This window comes from Fusarium oxysporum, chromosome V, assembly GCF_013085055.1.
Source record: "Fusarium oxysporum Fo47 chromosome V, complete sequence".
Taxonomy (NCBI): Eukaryota; Fungi; Ascomycota; class Sordariomycetes; order Hypocreales; family Nectriaceae; genus Fusarium; species Fusarium oxysporum.
Window position 1 is genome coordinate 2,139,489 of NC_072844.1, and position 21,617 is coordinate 2,161,105.

The following is a 21,617-nucleotide window of genomic DNA, read 5'->3' on the forward strand; positions in this document are numbered from 1 at the left end:
GTTTCATGAAACAATTTAACTCCTTTCGCTTTCAAGTGATCTCCTCTAGCAACCCCCTTGAGTTCTGAACTGAAAAGGCACCAATGCTATGCATTTTTTCCAACTCCAGCTCATATTGAGATAAGCAGTTCAAAATACGGTGGAAAGACCCTGCGTCTGCATCGGTTACAGACCCTTTGTGCTACTGCAAGAATGGGGAGCTCAATTAACACGACAAAATGAGCAGAGATTTGACGTGGTAGCTAAGTTGGCCCAATGGCATAAATCGCTTGAATGGGAGCTCCTCAGTGGATAAGAATGTGATGATCTGGTGTCACTCACTAATAAGCACCGCCATTTTAAGGGAGCGCCAAAATGAGCTACACGAGGGACAGTCAAGACCAAAGACCAGTCGAGGCCATGCCATGCGGGCATTATCGGTTAGGCTCGTGATCAACGTGCGTCTTGGCTGCAGATGTTGATATTGGTTGAGTATTCTTGTTGCGGTGAGAAGCGGAATGATGGCTGAAAACTGAAAACCGAAATCTGAAATCTGAAATCTGAGAATCAGCTGAAGTGAAGTGACGGTCAATCAGTCTTGATGCACCCACAGACCGTTTGCCTAATGGCGATGGCGGGCCGACGATCAAGACTTGGTGAAAGCTTGTCGACTTGTCATGCTATGCCATCCTTGTCAAGAGACATGACGTAGGATCTTCAGCTTTGAATGAATGAGGATAAAACAAGAGAACCAGAGGAGCGACGGCACGACGGCGCGGGCGCAGCATGGAGTCTACTGTGTGAACAGACTGCTATCACTACCTACCTATTCACCACAGAGAAAATAAGCGTAAAGTGGCTTGAGAACTGGAGAGCAATGAGCAACCATTGCCAGTGGAGCGATGCTCAAAAGTCGGACAACAGCGGAGCCGCGGCAATCAATATGGGGAAATAAAGTAGGCACCGAGATTCTTTTCCAGCACTGATGGTGTTGTCATTCTAGCATTAGGAAACGGTCTTTTTGTGTATTGTATTGTGTCGTTTTGTGTTGTATTGCATAGAATCATCAGTCTTTGGATGCAGGCTCTTGAACTTGAGGGAAGTAAAGGCCCGACCGAAACAAAACTCATAATCAGAAACCATCCAATTGAGGATGAGAATCCATGCAACAGTCGCAAATAGCGGTTGTGTGGGAGTTCAGGAGAGGACGGGAAGGAGACTTGGAGTGTGATGATGATGACGATGACGATCCAATGGTGTATCAATTCCCCCAATGGAAACCACTACGTAGCGCAACTTATCGCTCAACCATTCATCACGCGCCAATGTCATCTTCCCCTCAATTCCGTGCGCGGCATTTTTTAGATCAAAAATCATTCGCCTAATCAAGCGACCGAACTGAAGGTAAAGACTAAAGTTGTCTTTAGCTTAGCTGAGCAGCCAAGATTCAACCAAGACCCTGCCGAGACAGAGAATTGGATCTGTTTTGAAGAGATTTTCTTGCATGATTTTTGTCTTATGCAGGTCTCGATGCAACGGACAACGGACCGCGCCAATAGCTACCTAATAATCAATGGCTAAAATAATAACAACCTTCTTTTACCCACCCCGGAAATCAATGGCATTGGGTCTGTTCAAGCTTAGACCAATAGACCAACAGAAAAGCCATCAACCCCAGAATTACCCAACGACTCGAGTCACCTGACAATCGAGTACCCGATTAGTCGGTAAATTATCCATTGACTCGTATGCAGTGCGACCTGAAGGGACTTGACTTTCATAACTCAGCCAATTGAGTTAAACTGCCGTCTCCCGACTCTCCAAGACCTCGTACTCATCCGATTTTAGAGTAGCCTGAACTCTACCAAACTCTTGTCCCCTCTAATACTCCAATCTTCACCGTTTGAATCGAACTGCCTCTATGGAATGCCGTTATAAAAGTATCCACATCGTTGGGGTGTCGACTCTTATTTAGCCTCATGATCCAGCGCTCCCAGCTCCACGGTCTCCCGACTGCCGGCGGGGCACCTCATGGATCCATTGGCTGGCTCACTCTCACCCACTCTTTGGTGGCTGAGATACCCGCTAAAGCCGCTAAAAAAAATCACCCCGGTTTTTTCTCTCCGGCGGGTTTTGGGGGGCTTGGACCTTGGACACAACCACTTTTGACGATTGACCAGAACCTGACCTGGCCTGGCTTTTCTTGCTTGTTCCTTCTACAATCAAGAACTAGGACAAGCATAAACTTGACAGGAAGGGAAGGGACACATATTTCTTTCCTTCTTCTCGGTTATTAGCAAAGTCTTCAACAGATTATCTTGTCTTTCCTTTTTTTGTCGCTTGTTCATCTCTTCCTAGGCATCTCATCATCCCCCCGGTAGGCACATCCCGACGGGAATACGCCGCCGCAGTACGCCGAAAACCAGACAATATCCGCCATCTGACAGCCCAGCACGGGCAGCCACGATCCCAAGGTTACGTTACCTGCCCTGGGCTTATTAGCCTTTGGTAGCCTCTACCCGCCAAAACTCGACTTCCAACCGACTCTTCTGCCGATCCAATTTCATCCTACTCTCCCAGTAATCTCCTGAATTCAACCCCGATATTCTAACGTCGAACCTTCAAAGACATGGCACGCTCATCAAGGTAGCAACGGCTCCAACTTGTCAAGCCAGCCTCGATCTCAGCTTCACACCCAATTTCACGAGTGACGAGTCCATGTCTCTTCCAATTCCGTCCTCGATATGTCCGACTCGGCCTCCACCGACGATGGAGGCATTCCCGATCGTGGGCCGGTCGTCTTCGCTGTTACAACGGCCACTCTCGTCCTCGCTACAGTCTTCGTCGCAGCACGAATGGTCTCACGGACCTTCATTGTTAGGAATGTCACTTGGGATGACCGCGTCATGATCCTCGCATGGCTCTTCGCCTTCTTCCTCTCCTTCACCATCTGTTTCGGCGTTCACAATGGCCTCGGACGACACGACGAAAACATCGACCCGAACCGCTTGCCTGCCCTTCGCCGTTGCGAATATGTCTTTTCCATCCTGTACAATCCCGCGTTGATGGCCACCAAAACCTCCGTACTCATATTCTACCTCCGTTTGGCCAAGCACACCCAAAGAGTCCTTCGATTTGCCTCTTGGTTGACACTTGCGGTCGTCAATATTGCTGGTGTTATTCTCACCTTCATGAATGTTTTCCAATGCCGTCCGACCCAAGCCGCCTGGGATGTTAACTATGACGAACGCGCGAAATGTATACCACTACTTACTGAGTTTATATGTTCTTCACCCGTCAACATCGTTACGGACCTGGCCATTCTCGCTCTACCTATACCTGTCCTCACCGGCATGCGCCTCCCTTCTCGCCAGAAAACAATTCTGGTCCTCACCTTTACCGTTGGAATATTCGTTACCGTTGTCGATGTGGTCAGAATTTACTACCTTCAGCAAGCCATTACAGCACCAACCAGTACAACTGCCGATCCCCAGTCTCGATTTGGTGGGCAGACCGACTTCGCCTGGAATGCTTCGCGTTCGCTTATGTGGAGTGCCGTTGAGGTTAACGTTGGTATGATGTGCGCCTGCGTCCCGACATTGAAGCCTCTGGTCCTCAAGCTGCTCCCCTCCATGCTCTACGACCCCAATGGAACCCGCGCCAGTACACCCAAGGGGCCCAACGATTCAGATACGCCGTCAACGGGTCATCGCGCCAGTATTCAGCAGCCCCCTCCTGTCGCGCAAACCGGCGCACAGCCTCTCAATGCTAATGCTCCCATGAGCGCGATGGAATTTTTGACGACACCTTTCGACGAACCAGGCTCAACTCGTCCTGCGCAACGTGGTTACCAGAGTAATGGGACCTTTCAAACATCAACAACCATGACGTCTTCAACCGGAACTGTCGAGGGTGTTTATTTTGGCTTCGTCAACATGACAAAACCTAAAAGTATGCTCAAATGCAACAAGAAGCAGTCATTCAAATACTGCACAATTGTGTCCATCTTGTTTCTTTTATGGGGAATATCATATGGTCTACTCAATACTTTGAACAACGTCATTGCGAAAGTCGACAATATGACCACAGCTGAAACACTTGGCATGACGTCTGTATACTTCGGAGGTGGTTACTTCTTTGGACCCCTGCTAGTGGGCGAATGGATTCTTCGGCGCGACGAACACAACCGATCGAAGCGACACAAGGCCAACGGCCACGACAGCGTTGGTGGCTTCAAAGTTACTTTTATCGTCGGGCTATGCTTTTATGGGATTGGAACTGTCATCTTCTGGCCCTCGGCTGTTACACAATCATACGCCGGATTCATGCTCAGCAACTTCGTTGTCGGGTTTGGTCTATCAATTCTAGAGGTTGGCGCAAATGCATTCTTGATACTTTGCGGCCCCCCCGAATACGGCGAGACTCGCGTGCTCATGGCGCAAGGTATCCAAGGCACTGGCAGTGTTCTTAGCGGCCTGCTGGCCCAGAAGGTCTTCTTCAAGGGCATTGTGGAGCAGAACAACGCGACCAGCATGACACTCATCAACGTGCAATGGACGTACCTAGGAATCACACTCCTGTGTGTTGCCCTCGGGCTCTTCTTCTACTACATGCCACTTCCCGAAGTGAGTGACCGTGAGCTTGAGCAATCTGCCAAGCATCTTCCGATGGATCCTCAGAAGAAAAGAGGCGGTCTACAACTTCGCACATGGAGTCTTATCCTCGCCGTTGTTGCTCAATACACTTACGTTGCTGCCCAGGAGTGTTTCAGCATCTACTTCCGCAGCCTCATGATATCCATACTCCCCAACACACCCAACACTGGCGAGCAAGCAACCGAAGGTGCAGGCGACATTCCCAACCCCGATAAACCACCTGGCATCACACTCTCAATACCCGATTATCTCCTCATCGCGCATACCGCCTTTGCCGTGTCCCGCTTCATGGCAGCTGGCCTTGCATATCTCTCCGTATATCGTTCCCGCTTCCCACGACCCCGTACCATCCTCACCGCCTGCATCGCTGGCTGTTTCGTCTTTGCCCTTCTTCCTGTGGTTGTCCGTCCACCCAACCCTAACCTTCTTGTTATACCCATCGTTCTCTTTTACTTCTTCGAGGGCCCTATATACCCTCTTATTTTTGCCATTGGTCTCCGTGGTCAAGGTCGACGCACCAAGCGTGCTGCCGCCTTTATCACTATGGGTAGTTCCGGCCCCGGGTTCTTCCCCTTTATCATGTATGGCATAATTAAGCACGGAGGCACCGTCAGAACGGCTTTCATCGTCGTCATTGTCCTCCAGGCTGTTTGCATGTCCTACTCGGTCTTTCTCCAATTTATTGGCGACGCCAAGCAACTCGTCGATCCTTGCCCTGCGGTGCGTGATGCCCTCAGACAGCCGGATGAAGAGATGCCGTCGCCTATGGAGACAGCGATTGCCGGGAGGGCGCGCCGACAAAGCACGATGAAGGAGAAATCTCAGGGGTTCTTGGATAAGGTGTCACATGGAACTAAAGTTATAAGTGCCAAGTTCCTCAGCACTCGGCGCCGGTCTTCACAACCCTCGATCCACCAATGCGAAGATAGTCGCGATAATGCGGCGTCATAATTAATGCTGATGCCTCTTTTTCACCCATCTTTATATATATTTTACGGCCGAATAGTTTCGGAACTCTTGGATTCATAAACAGCGAAAAAAGGGAGGCGTCGGGTTGGGTCAATGACGGATGAATTGTTTTTGGATGCTCTATACCCAATAGGTCCTTGTTCTGGATGGACATTGGTACATACTTTTTTATTAGTTATAGTTTCAAGGACGTGTATATGTGTATATATGTATCATATGTTTGATACGGTATGATAATCAATGCGTTACCAAAAGTTCAAGAGCCAAACCGTTTCAGAAATTTGATGCTGCTATCTGCTATCATTTTGAATTAATTGAGTTGCTTGTCAGCCTCAAGATCATTTTTCAATTCGTTTGATACCAGTTCAGATCTGGAATCATATGCAATAAAATTAACCATGAACTTTTTTCACCACCCAAATTGCTCCAGATGCAACTCAACACCAGCTCTGTTTTCCACGATACAGTCAGCAGCCGCGTCCTGAACGGCTGACATGAGTGTCCGGGGCCCGCAGCCCATCACCAGCACTCGTTTGTCGGATGGCAAATTCTCTATAAGTTCTTCCACAAGTGAAGCGACATCTGGCCTCCCAACGTGAAAGGCATCACCCATGGAAGCGTTTATCGCGGGTGAGAGAGCTTCGTTCTTCTCAATGTCAAGTGATAATCGGGCAGTATCGACGTGGGGAAGACCGTCCTTTTCTGGGTCGGGCTCGATGAAAGTGCTGCTTGAAGACGCGTGCGATCGTGAGGAAAGCTGTCTCCAGGGGACAATCTCGGTTTCTGAAGCTCGTGTTACATAGATCTTGGTCGAGACACGATGGTCTCGACGTAGGGTCTCGACATGGTCGGCGTACCAGGTGAAATATGCTACAAGATTGGTTAGTATCGTGACATCACGGCTTTTAACGTGGACTTACTTGGTTTCCTGATCATCCATACGAATTCGATGTCGACATCGGCATCTGTGTCCAGTCTTTTGAGCATATCTAGAGCCGCGCCAACCGTGAAGCTTGCACCGCTCCCCCCTGCTATAAGCATGACCTTGTCATACCCCTTGACATCAGGGTGATTACCGTAAGGACCCTCGACTGACCCTTTCAATGTGATTCCCGGGTACTCAAGGGCACACTTGTGCAAAGCCCGAGTGAATCCGTCATGGGCTACCACAACAAACTCGAGGGGATCAGTAGCAACCATGGTGAAAGGGTGGGTTTCAACGGTGCGTACCCCGGGGATCCAAAGGAAGCCATGTTTGCCAGATGAAGATCCATATGGTGCCTTGGCAAGTGTGACACGAGTACCACCATTAGGGAGCGGCGTGAGAGTGACGGTGTTATTAGCGCTGTTAACGATGATACGTGCGAGGCGGATGATTCGGTCGAGGACCCAAATTCCGGCTGAAGCAAAAATGACGCACAGAACCTTCTTGCTAGGCTCCGGCTGATGGAGACTGGTCAAGATGACAGCAAGGATCCAGAATACCACATGAAGGTAGTAAAATAGTTCGTACCACCACGTCCGGAGGACAGCACCGGCAAAGCCAAGGACTAAGAATGAGCCCATAGCGACCATGCCAAAGATTTCTTCTCTCGCAAGCAAACGTCGGAGAAAGTTTTGGGCACCGAAAACGGCAGCGTAACTGCAAGAGTGTACTATGGCGAAGATAAGAGTAGTGTAGCCGGTTATGCGATGGAGAATGTTGAGGCATTCATAAGAGGAGGCCATGAATATGACAATGGGAGTATTCTTGAGGGAGAGAAGGACGACGATGAGGAGATTTGCAATAGCCATCCTGTATATATTACGTTATTAGAAGTTTTGCTAAAAGATATGTTTGAAAACTAACCATCCGGTTCGAGAGGCCATGTTGGAAAGAAGCGGCATATTGTCGTTGTCCAGGTAAGTAAAAGTGACGACCGTGTTGATAACTAGGTATCCGAATATAGCAAGAGTATATCCTCCCGATGGTAACCTCGCGATATTTACAAGAGCACTCGCTCTCAGGCGCCTGTTATACAGTTAAACCAACATCCAGTTCCAGGTGAGGGCAGATCATTACCGGAAGATCGCTGTGGCGGTATTTGGTTTGCGCGAGGCACCTAGATCAACGCAAAGCCTTCTGAGAAGAATGGCTATACACATGGTGAAGTAGAAAGCAGTTATAGCTGTAGCAAAGAAAACCATGGCATTGTAGTTCAGTTGTTGACGCCGGGCAAGTTTGGCGGCAAAGGCCGGATCCGGATGTGTCGAACCGCCTGCCATTGTTAGATCGAAGTGCGGGTGAAGTTTGAGAGTCGAACTGGCAAAGAGTTTCAGATGTGAAGAAGAGGATGAGGAAGAGGAAGAGGAAGAGGTTGTGTTGACAGGAGAGAGGGGAGAGAAAGAAGTAGGCGTTGCCGTCGACTTGGTGACCCCGTACTAAGTAGGACAAGACACAATGATCGTGAAGAAGTCAGTCGGGGAGGGTATCAGTGTGTCAGAGGATCAATCTCCAAAGTCACACGGCAACGACTGGATGAGATGTGGCTAATGTTTGGTTGGGGACTCATGGCCGTTCCCTCCCTTTTATATCTTTTGTTGGCCGATATGATCCGAGGCTTTGATCTTACAACCTGACAGTTTCGCGTTCTATCGCAAGTACTTCGAATTATTCGCATAGGGGCTTTTGGTAATCGACATGCGGGATCCATCAGGACGTTCGAGACAGCTCCGGAGAGAATATAAGAGCAGCTCATTACATTGGCAGAGACACACCTATAGCTTTGACTTACTGACAGATAATTTACCGCCAACAGATATGCAGGTGCCAAATTCTAGGCAGAGTGTGACTGATGCCAGAAGTTGATCTGTGAGTGGTTGTGAGTCCAAAGATCGCGGGAACTGGCATGAATCATCATGAAGGATGCAGCTCGAAATCGGGTCAACACGCCTAACTAAAGGCACAACACATTTAATCTCTATGTGAATTTTGCGTATCGGTTTCAAAGCCACAACAATCTCTGTCCACCATCTAACGTCAAGGCACGTGTTCTTTGCTAACATGCAGATCTGCTTCGGCCATCTCTGGCGCTTCTTGAGGCTGAAACTGTGCTTCAACTTCTGCATGAGCATTTGCGTTGATCAAATATATATGGCTCAAGAGAGTATGGGTATAAAAAGAAAGCTTTTGTACAGTATCTCAGCCCCAAGTCGAGGCTGTGGGCTTCCTCACCACGAGTCTTCTGGATGTCTTTCAGGAGCAACAGTCAAATACAAAAACGCCCAGATGAAATGTGAAAACTTCACCGCAGACTATAGTTCATGAGAGAGGTAACCTTCATTAAACTTTATCCTCAGTTTGTGGCAACCTTTTCCACATGGCTTGGTCACTTCTAAATGCTTGACCCGTTGCAAACAATTAAAGGAGTCTGCAGTGATTATCAACCTTCCGTACATGAGTATACGCACACACAACCTGCATGTGTGTTGTATGACTTGAGGTGTTTTAGACTTGTTTATATCCTATTCTTTGTCATGATTCTGAGAATTCGTTTTATGTGGGGACGAAATAAGAGGAAACTTTCCAACTACTTCCTGAAGTTCGCAAGATGATATCGCAGGATAGAGGCAGCATCCTGTCCGAAGTTGCTCAAGAAGTGAAGTGAAAAGAAGCCTCAGACCGTGAAAAGCTGTCGCTGGAACCTCAAAAGGAGGCGTAAGCATCGGACGAAGCATCGAGCGGAGGGTCGTTTGGTGATGATATTATCAAGAAGAAGTGAAATATCTCTTGAGATGCGCCTCGAATCTTCTTGTTCCACTGGTTGAAACCTTTGCCTTGCATCTTGTTCGGTCGCTTTAATGACCAAGCAACACTTCAACAAGACATATACCTCGATCTCAAAGCAATTCCTGTGTATCGTCGGCTTCTACCCCAGATGCAACGGCATCGTGTGATACAAGCATGCTTTGTCAAGCTGACAGATATGTCGAATTTGTTAAACCTTGTCACACAACATTGGGCATGAAACCGAGATGCTTGATGTCGCTACATGAGGTTGCCAACAATGTCGAGGAGGCTCTTTGCAAAGTACTCGGCATTACGTATGGTGTAGATGGTTGCACACAGCTATGACAGGGCTTTCACCCCCTTTTACAAAGCGCCACCGTTTCACTCCTGCCAGAAGCCGCCGGACCTCCAAAATATATAAGTATTGCTTAGCACGATTGGCTGATTGTTGACCGTGCCCGCGGTTATGCTTGTAGTACCGCAGTCGCAGTTATGTCCCTGGGCAAGCATAAGGCGAGGAGCTATGAAGGCAATCAAATGCAAGGGGTCGTTTTCTCATACAAATTCTTCATTGTCACCTCGACATGAGCAACATGCGTCTAACCAGATGAAAAGACGGAAATCGATGATCGACTGTACACCTGGTCCGTTTCACCCGACCAGCGGTTGTTCTGAAACCGGCTGAACCTGCCGTGTGGAAGCTCGTGCTATAGTTTGCTAGTATGAGCAATCACAATGGCTAGACACCAGGGTTGCTCCTTGGTGATGAAGCGGGAACCCGCTCGGATGTGGCAACCATTGAAGTTCTGGGATCGGTCCGTTCATCCATGTCTTTGCTGGCGCGTGACGAAAGTGTGTAGGAAAACTTCTAAGCGATTGACATTTTCATACCTCCATTCGCGCAAATTACACTTCCTGTTGTCCACCCACTCTCTTCTGAACAGAGCATATCAATTGTACCGGCGATTTCGGTCGTAAACCCAGGTCTTCGATTACCCATGTTCTCACGTACCGTCCGATCAAAGCGTTCAGCATCAGTCCCAACCATAGCCAAAACCTCCGGTTCACCGTTATACTGCGCCAATGGGGCTGCGTCAACATAAGGCTGGTTTATGTTCCAGAAAGTCTGTCCAGCGGCTGCGTACATATCTCCCCAAGCAGGCCCGGGATTGACAGCATTGACTGTAGCACGAGTAGCCAGCTCACGACTCCAGGTCCGTGTCATTGCTTCCAAGGCCGCTTTACTCCCGGCGTAAACAGATTGGCCCTGATACCCGATAGACGAAGATACACTGGAAACATTGACAATGCGGCCCGCGCGGTTTGTGGGAAGATGCGGGGCGACAGCCTGGGTCAGGAGGAGAGGGGCCAAGACATTGACATTATAGACGCGGTGAAACTCGACTTCTTGAATTTTTCCATGTCTTTCATCATTCATATGCTGGTTAGACGAGACACCGGCATTGTTGATTAGTATATCAATTTGGAAGGGCTTGTGCGGGTTATATAAATCATGAAGGCGACGTGCAGCTTCAATGATTTTAGGAGAAGCTTCGGACGGCTTGCCCAAATCGGCCTGTACTGCAAGGCATTTAATGCTGTGCAGAGATGATAGCTCGCCGCAAAGATTTCTGGTTAGTTCTGTGGACGAGTTGGAGGTGTAAACAAGGAGAAGATTGCATCCTTTGGCAGCGAGTCTCGCAGCAACGGCTGCACCAATACCTTGACTGAGTCAGTGACGTTGTAAATTGGAAGTGGTTGATGATAGACCAACCTCGAGAGCCTCCTGTGACTATTCCAAGCTTTGAGTCATAGGGACGATGAGACCTGGGGGAAGCTGCTGTATTCGCCATGACGGATGAAAGGACGAGTAGGTTTTATATATCAATTGATCGAAGAACAGCTCGCTGAGGACGCAGTCAATGAGAGTTTACATAAACCAGTATGTGCTTTGATAAGAAATTAAATTCAAAAAGTAAATGATGCCCAAAATTTCGATTTATTATGGCGATGGATTTTGGAGGGTAGGTTGAGAACCCCACGAAGGTTCCTTTGAGTCTGCATCATGATGGTGGGGGCATGTGACGTAGACAACGTATCCCGCTAAACATAGAGGCAAGTGCGACACTATCTCATCATCAATCGATGCTACAAGAATGCATGGGAAAGCTCTTTCCATGAATACAAGACCAAGACCTATGTTGACTTATCACGGCCATAGCTTCAATCACACCTTCCATTTGGAAGCCAGTTCCCTTCACATTCGAAGATTCTAAAGAGTCGACAAGAGGAGTCTACCTAAGTATATGCGGGGACCTATGAGGGGTAACAGCTGAGGGGTGCTCCAGGTCCATATCATGAAGCTCCTCCACTACCTTACAGGATGCTGCTGATGGTGAACCTTATGAAATGGCCCTAGGGACTTCTTCCCACAATCCCCAAAGCAAGGGTCCTAGCCAATCAGAGACTCAATATCATGGAATCAACGGTCTCATTGATGGACAACTGAGAATGTCTCCATCAAGCCTTTCTTCTTTTATACAACTAACGGCTTTAGTCGTCAAATGCTCCTTCGACCGCTAGTCTGTTGTGCTCTCACTCGTCTTGTTTGGGTAACTCCGAATACTTCACGATGGAGACGGAACAGCGGTGATAACAAGGAATTGTCGTGTCACTGACCTCGGAATGTCCCAACTAGGGAGAACACCTTGGTATCGGAGGGCCGTGAGTCGCCGATGCTATTGATTGTTGATAAACAGAGGGTCTTCCAAGAGGGAAGGGTTCCGGGGCGCGGAACAAGGGGAGGGGATTTGGCCAGTAATTGCTATGCTTGGATCGTATAAAGGCTCATGTATTACAATCTTCACTCTCATGTCTTTTGAGACACAATCTCTCTTCTGTCTTCCCCCATCACTTTGTATACCTTATTTGTTGGAGAAGCAGTACTCAACATGTCTGATCTTAACCCCCTCAATGGAGGCAACTTCGTCCATGATAACAAACGCGTGGTCGATGGAGGCTCCATTCTGAAGCGTTTCTCTCTTCAGGGCAAGACTGCCATCATTACCGGTGCCGCCGCTGGTATCGGCCTTTCTATCGCCGAGGCTTACGCTGAAGTCGGTGCCAACATTGCAATCTGGTACCGTACCAGCAGCAAAGCTGAAGAGCGTGCTGAAGAAATCTCCAAGAAATACAACGTCTCAGGTAGAGCATTTGCAACTTTCCCCCCAAAAGTCTACTTTTTAACGAAACTTCTCCAGTCAAGGCCTATCAGGTTGATATGAGAGATGCCGAAGCTGTTGAGAAGGCTATCGACCAGTCAGTCAAGGACCTTAACGGTCGGTTGGATATCTTCGTGGCCAATGCCGGTATTCCTTGGACGAAAGGTCCCATGGTCGATGGCCCTCTTGATCACTACCGTGATGTTGTCCAGACCAACCTGGACGGCACTTATTACTGTGCCAAAGTTGCAGCTAAACACTGGCGTCGCCAGAAGGTCGAGGGGACTGATATTAACGGCCAACCTTTGACAAATTACACATCTGGTAGTTTCATTGCCACGGCGTCCATGAGTGGAAGCATCGTAAACACTCCCCAACTCCAGGCTGCTTATAATGCCGCCAAGGCTGGTGTCATTCACCTCATCAAGAGTCTGGCTGTTGAGTGGGCTCGATATGCTCGTGCCAACGCCATCTCTCCCGGTTATATCATTACTGAGATCTCCAACTTTGTGCCGCAAGAGACCAAAGACATTTGGAAAGACAAGATTCCTCTTGGGTATGATTTCTCTATCTGTATACAGTCGATTTGCTGACAAGTACATAGCCGTGAGGGCGAGCCTCATGAGCTCCAGGGTGCTTATCTGTTCCTAGCATCAGACGCTTCCACATACGCCACTGGTGCCAACTTTGTTATCGATGGGGGCTACAGTGCTCCATAGTTCTGATATTGGAGAAATAGGGACCTGTCATTTGCACATAAAGGACGACGAGTCACTCAGGCAGTATATGAATCTTAGCATAAACATTGTTATAGAAAAATAGACTATACTAAGTATAAGAGCCTATAGAGAATAAGAAGAATAGGTAAAAGAAGGGGGGGTATTGAAACACGTACGACAAGCCTAACCTTCTACCAATACACCATAGACGACTCTACCAACAAAATCACGATGTCCAAACTGAAAATGTCCTCATTCGATGTACTCGCCCGGCTCAAAGCCCTCGCCTCAGTTGTCCTTTCTCCATTTATGGGGAGATAAAGGAGAATGGACGCCTGTAAGACGTAACGCCTCTGCCTTCATGGCTGGGTCGTCCTTGATAGTCCCCTGAATTTTGGCGTATTAGCGCTTGTTCTTCCACCCAAATGGATCGAACGGAAGTCTCTTGATACCCAGACTATTCTGTTCCTCGTCGTACTTGGTCGCTTGAAGGATAGAATCTGCAATTTGCACAAGCTGCGCAAAAGAGTCGCTCTTCGGGAGCTTGTTAAGTTCACCGCGCCCATGTTTGACATATTTTACGCCTTCAATTAGGATACTCTCGTCTTTAGTCGTCAAGACTTTCCGCATACCGTGAAGAATGAGCATAGAGCCTTTGATTTGGCGATTGACCTCTGGATCCATCGTTTCGAAATACTCTTTGCACGACTTGACCCATTTGTCAGCGTCATTCAGGAGAATTCTTGCCAATGTATGATCGCCCTCCCGTAGAGCAAGTTGAAGATAGTTGCGAGTTCGGAAGAAGCAGACCAAGTTCAGATAGTTGATTCGGTCCACGAGGTTCGGTGCTTCTTCTTCATCGGTTCCTTTGTTCCCCTTCCGAACTGCATTGATTAGACTGTCAATCGTGATGTAGTTGGCTTTTCCTTGAACTCTTATGCTGTCATTGCTGGCCCGAAGTTCCTCTTTGAGGTTTTGTACTTGTAACTCCAATTCCTTGACCCGGTTTCTGCAAGCATCGTCCTGGGTGGCATGAGACTGTGCGGCTTTTACTGACCAGGGCTTCTTCTCGAGTTCCTTTATCTTGCTTGAAAGTTTTCTCGTTGTGTCTTGTTCACTGCATAATTGATCTAAGAAAGTATCCCTTTCTGATTCTGCTTCGGAGACCTTCTTCTCCAAGCTTTCCTTGGTTACAGGTGATAATGGTGAGCTCTGACTAGACTCTGAGGCTTCTCTGACGGAAGTTAACGGGGTCCTAGGTAGCTTTACGGTGGGTGGAGGCGGAATAGAATGTTTGTTGTATTGCATCGAGGAATCCTCAAGGTCCGCCTTTTCCTCTTCCGCCTTACTCCCTGCTGTCATGTCAGTATACAAAGCCAGTTGACGAACATCTTTTTTAGTTACCACAGGGTTCGTTTTGTATATCCGTCTTCTCTTTTTCCTTTTGTTGTAGCCTTTCTGTCTCCTCTTTGAGCCTGTGGACTTCCATCTCGAGCTTGCTGTTTTCAGTTTGCAGCTGCTGACAGCGAGACTCCTTTTCTTCACAATCTTTGATGGTTTGGCCTAGCTTCTCAGTTACATCGTGCTGCTGCGTGGCCATCTCGAGCTGCAGTCGATCCATGCTCTTGATGAACTCGTTAACATACTGGACAGAGACATCCTTCTTGTTCCTGCACCAGATTAAGAGAGCTGCATGGATCCCACTTTTGGAGATAAATTGGTGAGTCACCTCCTCTCTCAGTTCAGGAGTTACATTAACCCCTTGGTCCTCCAGGCCTTTGTTCTGCTTCTCGGCTTTCTCCATTGGAGGAGTTGTAGGTCGCAAGTGAAGGCCCAGTGGGTCGGGTTTACCTGCAAAAGGGTCAATTATTCTAGCATCATACGCCTGTTGCGCATCCTTGATCTCTTGGTTTGATACTGACATGTTCCGTGCGAACCGAAATTCACGATCCGGATCGCCTCTTTCGGGTTCATGGTGCTTGCTTCCCCACCAGTTGTGATCTTTTGTCTTTCGCTTATTTCTGTAATTGTTGTATGTTTCTATAGTCTCTCGAGCCACTTGAGTCCTGGTCGGTTTAGTTGACGTGGGGGAATCATCGAAGTAAGGCTCATTCTGGCTACGAGGAGATCCGGAGCTAGTGTCTTTGAGGGAGGGTTGTTGTTGGTGGTGATGAACCGTTTGTCCTGTTTCCTGGACCTCTTGTCCTGTCTCCGATTTTTTATCTTCCGTCATTTCGAATTTTGAACTCTGGTTCCAGAAGAAGTAAACAAGTGTTGTATGAGAAGGAGTCTTGGGTCGTGGCATGGGCAATTATCGAGGGTCTCAAAGGCTTTAATAATTCCTTGAAAATCAATAACGTCCGTGTAGCAACCCTGAAGATGAGCGTTCTCTTCGAACAAGGACTTAAAAGGATTGATTACAGGCAAGGCTGGTTAATTGTTGCATCACCCCCTTGAGAGCGTCTTCTTTTGGTGGGCACGTTCGCTTTTTAGGACACGGACAGACATCCTTACTGCAAAACAACCTCATAGAGAGTTGAATCTGGTGAACATTCAATGTTTAGTATCACGCTTGTTTCTATTCCATATCGCCCTCTCAGTAGGCTACAATTAACAAGTATCTTGTCTTCCCTAAGGTACGCTTCATCGATCATTGTACGTCTTGTGTACGTCCAAGTTCATCGACACCTTCTGTCTTAACCTAGTGACCTTTTTTAAAATATAGAATCTTCTGGACTCTAATCGCTCGTCCCCCAGACCCTTGACGTTGTGCCTCGGTGATGGTTGCACAAACCTAGGTACTCGAGTCGAGTCCTTTGTTCATCGCTTATTAGAGCTGCCAACACTCGAAATAAAGGACCACGGCAAAGTCGTGCCCAATGTTTCGGACTTGTTATGGATTGACCCAAAGATTTCGTTTTCAAAAATAGAACTTTCCGTCGGCAAGCCTCAATCATTTGTTGGGCAATATGTTGTTCAACCACATTCATAAATCTCTTTGTCAATTTCAACGAAGGTGTTGAGACCCATAAAATGTCGCAATGCTGCCTCAATGGCCATTTCTTCTTGTTAGACCCCAATGTTACAAGACTATTGAGGTATAGTAGTATAACTTGTACTATCAATACCAGACAATTTCTCTCAGAATGCGTTCCACGCTGGTGTCCTCGATACTATGTCTTCTGACCCTTCTCCGGTATAAACTCTGTCTTCCATATGCACCGAAAACTCAGTGGTCAACTTGATGCCTCTTTCATTCTCCAACATTGCGAATCCAGAGGCTGATTCAGCATCCGATGCCGTCTTATTCCCTTTTAGATCTCTTGGCTGCCCGTGGATTGAAACATGAGGGTTTGCAGCCATGTAATCTCTGTTCCAAGAATCATTCAGGGGTTCTTGGGCGCTGCTTCGAGATAACTTCCTCATGTTGTAATGATTATAGTAGTGGTTGTTGGTCCACTCGAAAAGGGGCTGGAAAGCAGGGAGACAGCCGCACCAAAGACCCGAGTTGATCTCTAGGGAGAAGAATGGTGCTAATCGAAGGCTGATGTAAGTTCTATAGTATATGTCAGTTGTTATTCTTAATACTCTGCAGTGGTTGACTAACATGTCCACATTCATGTTTGTTGTAAGCAGAAGAATGAGCCTGGTGATTGTCGAAACAACAGCAAACAGTCCAAGCAAAAGCATCAACGTCATCTTAATGACTTGAGCTCGTGTTTTGTTGGTTGACGCTGAAACCCATATACAGAGGCTGAGTATCACGACGTTAAGAATAGTTGAAATAATCGAGTGAGCCCATCTCATACGAGACAGGCTATATTTTGAGACGCACTGTCTGTCTGGCTTTGTGGCGTTGAATACATCTCTATCCAACTCAGTCTCCGAATGATGAATATGGGAGAGAAAGGAATCAACATACGATACCGGGCTACAGGACAAAAGGACGAATAAGAATGAAGCCACAGCAGTGATTATGGTTGCCACAAAAACTCCATATACGCACGTCATAAAAGATCCTGTTGACTCAGATCAGTAACAGGAACTTGGAAGTGGGTGGTTGTCTTACTGTCTCTGTTGATGCGAGGAAGACAAGCAAGGATTGATAGCCTGACAAATCCACCCGCCAAGATGAAAACTAACTTGTCGACAGGAGACAGCTGTAGCAATGAATAGTCAATGTCTGGAGTGTACTTGTAGGATTCCATGCTTGGGTACATACTGACAAAAATTGAAGCAACGTCTCCTTCGGCACATCCTGTATGTGATATCCAACACCCTTCGTCAAAAGGACGATTTCTATACAAGAAAAGGTCATGACAAGGCCCTAGTCATATGTGAGTCGACCCTGATTTCGATGGGATATTACAAGGAGTATTTACCCAAGCAAGAACAGCCAACAAATCATCCCATCCAAGATTCTTGACCATAATACCGCGAACATACAATCGCAAAATCATCAAGACATTAGTGATGACCATCAGGGCAACGTTGAGGTCGAAAACAGATTGGCCATTGCCGTGCCTCGGGTCAAACTCAGCCCTCTCCAGGACCACCATCCTACCCAATCGAGTCCGTCGCCGTCGTCGTGATGGTGATAGTAGTAGTGATGGATATAGCCCGTGTCTTCTCGTCGTCGTCGTATTCGGAAGGACGGCCTCTGCCGAGCTTGCGATTGATGATATCGGATATCCGTGCAAATGAGCAAGACATTGATGATTGATATGAAGAGTCACTCAGTTTCTGACATAGGTGCCTGAGCATTTGGAAGTGCAGTGTGGGTTGAAGAAGAGAGGAATCGTGGTCTACGGGGATAATCCCATTCTTTAGAGGGAGATGACGAGCCATGGCGTACGCTTCCAGACAGTTTTGGGCATTCTTGGGTATAGGGCAGAGGTCTATAAAGCCACATTGTCGTCCATCGAGAGCCAAAACGTTGGTGGGAGTCTCTCTTGGCCGGACCTGGCTAAGCGCCGTTGATCTTCTGTTCTTGATCATGAGACATATCGAACCAAACTCGTGGCCACGTTACACGAGGGCCCTCTTTCGGTAGGGTATGCTCAAAACTTGAATCGACAGGAATAGTGTTGGTATAGAGTTGACAGCTTATTTTGAGACCGTATGCCAGCCTTCATCAGACTCCTCATCTCGACTCCTAAAATACGGCAACACAGTTGAGAGTGGCCGGACCACTAGGAACCTGACTCTATAACGACCAAGGAGTATGAGAGACAAAACATGCGTCTTGAGACAATATACCAAATTCTTGGGATCTGTTTCCTCTTGTTTCTTCACTGCCTTTTGTCGGTAATGCGAAGCTGTTGGCAATCTCGCAATATTGACTCGGCTTTGGGCACGGCTATCAAATTTGCTTCAATCCAATAGATCGATTCTATTCACGAATTGATCAAACATATTTCCGATAGCGTCAAATCTGGTCGATCCGGTCGATGTTGTCTTGTCCTCCCGTTCCTGGCGAGGCGCTAAATCGGCACAAACATGCCTCTGTGCCTTGCATACTGTACATCGTGGGCCGTAACCCCTGCATTCCAGTCAACAATAACACGGGTTTTGACTTTGACAGCCATGCTATTCCGAACGATCTGCGCAGCCTCGAGATTAGAGTTGGTGGCAGTTCTCGTTGCATGCATGCATGTCGCAAGGACAACCAATATCAAGTTCTATGTACGTCGCCATCAGCGACCCTACTACGGAATGATACAAGGTTTCGTTGCAATCACCTTTTGCGCCCGCAATAACCCTTGGAACACGTTCACAAGCTTCCGTAGCTCATCAGGCATTACCTATGAGGAGTGTAGGCATTTGAAAGAGACTGTGGAAACACAACAAGGAAGTATTAACTTTAATGCAAAAGGATGATTGAATTTAGCCAGACAGGTTGTACATGAGCCTAGAGCTTGAGTTCCCTCAGTGAAAAATCACAATCTTACCCGAGTCCAGCGTAAACTGGCCCGTTCTCCCTGAGACTGGTCAGTTGTCAAAGTCGTGGCACCTTATCGCGCCATCGAATATCAGGGCACCTAGTAGTAATCTTCTTGGTGTTGCCTGGCACATGAATTCATCACTTGGTAAATTCAAATTAACCTAGATGCGACGCAGAGGCAGGTGCCTGAGTGGACGCATATATATATAATTCAAAACTGCCACCCATACCAGTGCCAATTGGAATCCAACATCTTGATAAAATCCACTGTCCTAAGCCTGAGAACCATAAATTCCAGCACCTTTGAGCACCCAACACAAAATATTCCACAGCCTGCCCAGCCCTATCATCGCGAGTAGATAGCCGTATCATATATCATATCACAGCGAGTAAGCCAGCCAGCAGCGCTCCCTGAAACCGCACCCAGCTCTCCAGTATAACAACAGGTAGTACTTTATGATTGTCATCGACTTCCCCGCCAACTTGGCTACCACAGCTCTCCATCGGGAACCATATCCTTTGGTGCATGACCCCTCTGTTCTGCCCTGCAACTATTTCGTGATGCACGCACAGCCGCCAGATTCAGCGGTGCAGGTGGCCCCTTGCGCGGGGCATTAGGGTCCCGAGGACTCGGGGGCCTTGGCACCGGCTTCGGATGCGCAGGCAGGCCCACGGATCCCTGTGGAAGCTCAGGTGGTCCAGCTGAGTTCCGGTGTTTTGGTGACGTCGGCGAGATCTGCTTGCGGATGTCGGGGTCATATAAATGGTGGACGGGATGACCACTAGGGGTGGGAGATTGTACAGGGGTCGGTCGACTTTGACGTTTGATCCCTCGAGGTGATGTAGGGGCCCAGGCATCAGCAAAGGCATTGCCTGGGTGGATGGCTGTCAAGAGGGCTGCGGCTAAGAAGGGGAGAAGTCCTCCGACAACCATGAAAGCAGCCTCGTTCTGGAAGACATCCCCCGAAACACCATCTGCAAACTCGACAAGCCGATAGAAGGAGTAGACAATCAAGAGAGCAGATGCCATCTCCATTGCTGAGTTTGGTGTTAGCCTAGGAGAGTCATTTCGCAGGACGTGGACGTACCTAGGAGGAATTTCTTAAATCGAGAAGAAGAGTAGACCTGTGAGTGCCGAGCGTCGAGGGTTCCTCGACGAGTGCTCAAGCTGAGGGTGAACCAGAAGTGTAGCCCAGTGCATGCTATCAATGACAACGCTTGAATGGCCAAGCCCGTAGCTGTGATCGCTGCTCCTTGTTTCCGCTGCTCAGGTCAGTACATGATAATGATTTGCTTCTACCGTTGAGATAACATACGGTGACTCCATTAGATTCATGTGCCGTAAAGACGACGCCGATAAGCTCGAATAACACAGTGACTGCAGCGAGTCCCCAAAAGACGAGGCCAGCTACGAGTGGCCTAAAAGGACAAAGCGGCTCTCCGTAGATGCCAAGGATGTGAGGAAGGATTATGAAGATGGCAACACTAATCAGCGATGGTCCCAAGACTGTTCCGAATAAAAAGAGGAAGAAATGGCCTTGACTATCTCGCTTCGAGTGAAGCAGAATACGGCCGACAAATCCTAGTACTTCGAGAAAAAGTCCGGTGGTGAGTGCGAGGGAGAAGAGGTAGGTCCTGGAGCGGATACCAAAGTAGATGGCGGCGAGAGCAAGGAGAGCAAAGACAACAAGCAACACAGCGTTGCCGCCTACACTCGGATTGTATGAGTAGAAGCCATCAGAGGCCGGACAGGTCGATCCACAATCGCCTGCCATCGTCGGGTGTCAACCAACAAAGGCTGGCAAATTATCATGACAGGCTGACAACCAAGTCAAAAGCAAAGGGGGACTCGGAGAATAAGACGGGATGGCTTGGCCCCCATACATATAGACAGACAGATCAGAACTCTGCCATCTGCCATCTGCCTGGTCTGGGCGGAGCCCTGCATGTGAGGCTCTGTACACATGGGGCGCTGCAGAGAGGGGATCACTGTTGGGAGGGCCATAATGCAGTGCAACAGTAAAGACAAGCTAGACAAGGTCTCAACGGGTGAGACGGGTATTCAGCCTTTACTAGACGGCACTTTGGGCGGTCCAATAGCGAACAAGAACAACTGCCATAAGGTCGAACCATAATTGATGTAAGAGCCAACACGACCAATCAAGTTTGGTCATGATCGACGTTCAGGAGCACAAAGTGACATGGTACCCAGTCCTTGCAAAGTGCCAGAGTGAAGAGGAAGGGCATGAAGCATCAAAGAGCATGTGGTTGTTGGGTGTTGGATCCTTGTAATCATAAGCCAGGATGACATCTGTAAAGTGGTTGACAAGGTTTGCGATGGGTTGACATGACTAGGACAAC

The 21,617-nt window shown here is 48.1% G+C and overlaps 6 protein-coding genes across 6 annotated transcripts; 2 read left to right on the top strand and 4 right to left on the bottom strand.

Annotated features, from left to right (window-relative positions):
* The first annotated feature begins 2,525 nt into the window (after nt 1-2,525).
* On the top strand, nt 2,526-5,805 carry FOBCDRAFT_293242 (major facilitator superfamily domain-containing protein). Its single transcript, XM_031184118.3, has one exon. The coding sequence runs from the start codon at nt 2,724-2,726 to the stop codon at nt 5,583-5,585; it is 2,862 nt and encodes a 953-aa protein (XP_031039760.1). The 5' UTR covers nt 2,526-2,723; the 3' UTR covers nt 5,586-5,805.
* Nucleotides 5,806-5,996: 191 nt separating this feature from the next.
* FOBCDRAFT_161343 (ferric reductase NAD binding domain-containing protein) lies at nt 5,997-7,868 on the bottom strand (the record flags this gene model as incomplete). Its single annotated transcript, XM_031184119.3, has 4 exons — nt 5,997-6,473; nt 6,524-7,398; nt 7,453-7,614; nt 7,666-7,868. The coding sequence occupies 4 exons, from the start codon at nt 7,866-7,868 to the stop codon at nt 6,013-6,015; spliced, it is 1,701 nt and encodes a 566-aa protein (XP_031039761.2). The 3' UTR covers nt 5,997-6,012.
* Nucleotides 7,869-9,570: 1,702 nt separating this feature from the next.
* On the bottom strand, nt 9,571-11,393 carry FOBCDRAFT_182962 (uncharacterized protein). The gene is made up of 3 exons (XM_031184120.3): nt 11,147-11,393; nt 10,385-11,094; nt 9,571-10,079 (listed from the first exon to the last, which is right to left on the bottom strand). The coding sequence occupies exons 1-3, from the start codon at nt 11,223-11,225 to the stop codon at nt 9,972-9,974; spliced, it is 897 nt and encodes a 298-aa protein (XP_031039762.2). The 5' UTR covers nt 11,226-11,393; the 3' UTR covers nt 9,571-9,971.
* Nucleotides 11,394-12,323: 930 nt separating this feature from the next.
* Nucleotides 12,324-13,390, top strand: FOBCDRAFT_319527 (uncharacterized protein; the record flags this gene model as incomplete). Its single annotated transcript, XM_031184121.3, has 3 exons — nt 12,324-12,576; nt 12,633-13,149; nt 13,198-13,390. 3 exons carry the CDS (start codon nt 12,324-12,326, stop codon nt 13,310-13,312), a joined length of 885 nt encoding a protein of 294 aa, XP_031039763.1. The 3' UTR covers nt 13,313-13,390.
* A 1,318-nt stretch (nt 13,391-14,708) lies between these two features.
* Nucleotides 14,709-15,545, bottom strand: FOBCDRAFT_240008 (uncharacterized protein; the record flags this gene model as incomplete). The annotated part of the gene is made up of 3 exons (XM_059610282.1): nt 14,709-14,918; nt 14,959-14,982; nt 15,066-15,545. 3 exons carry the CDS (start codon nt 15,543-15,545, stop codon nt 14,709-14,711), a joined length of 714 nt encoding a protein of 237 aa, XP_059464917.1.
* Nucleotides 15,546-15,955: 410 nt separating this feature from the next.
* Nucleotides 15,956-21,031, bottom strand: FOBCDRAFT_240009 (RTA1 like protein-domain-containing protein; the record flags this gene model as incomplete). Its single annotated transcript, XM_031184144.3, has 13 exons — nt 15,956-16,013; nt 16,107-16,126; nt 16,157-16,244; nt 16,500-16,868; nt 16,920-17,046; nt 17,382-17,611; nt 17,877-18,296; nt 18,833-18,993; nt 19,054-19,116; nt 19,525-19,599; nt 19,828-20,294; nt 20,345-20,519; nt 20,573-21,031. 13 exons carry the CDS (start codon nt 21,029-21,031, stop codon nt 15,956-15,958), a joined length of 2,712 nt encoding a protein of 903 aa, XP_031039786.3.
* Nucleotides 21,032-21,617: the final 586 nt, after the last annotated feature.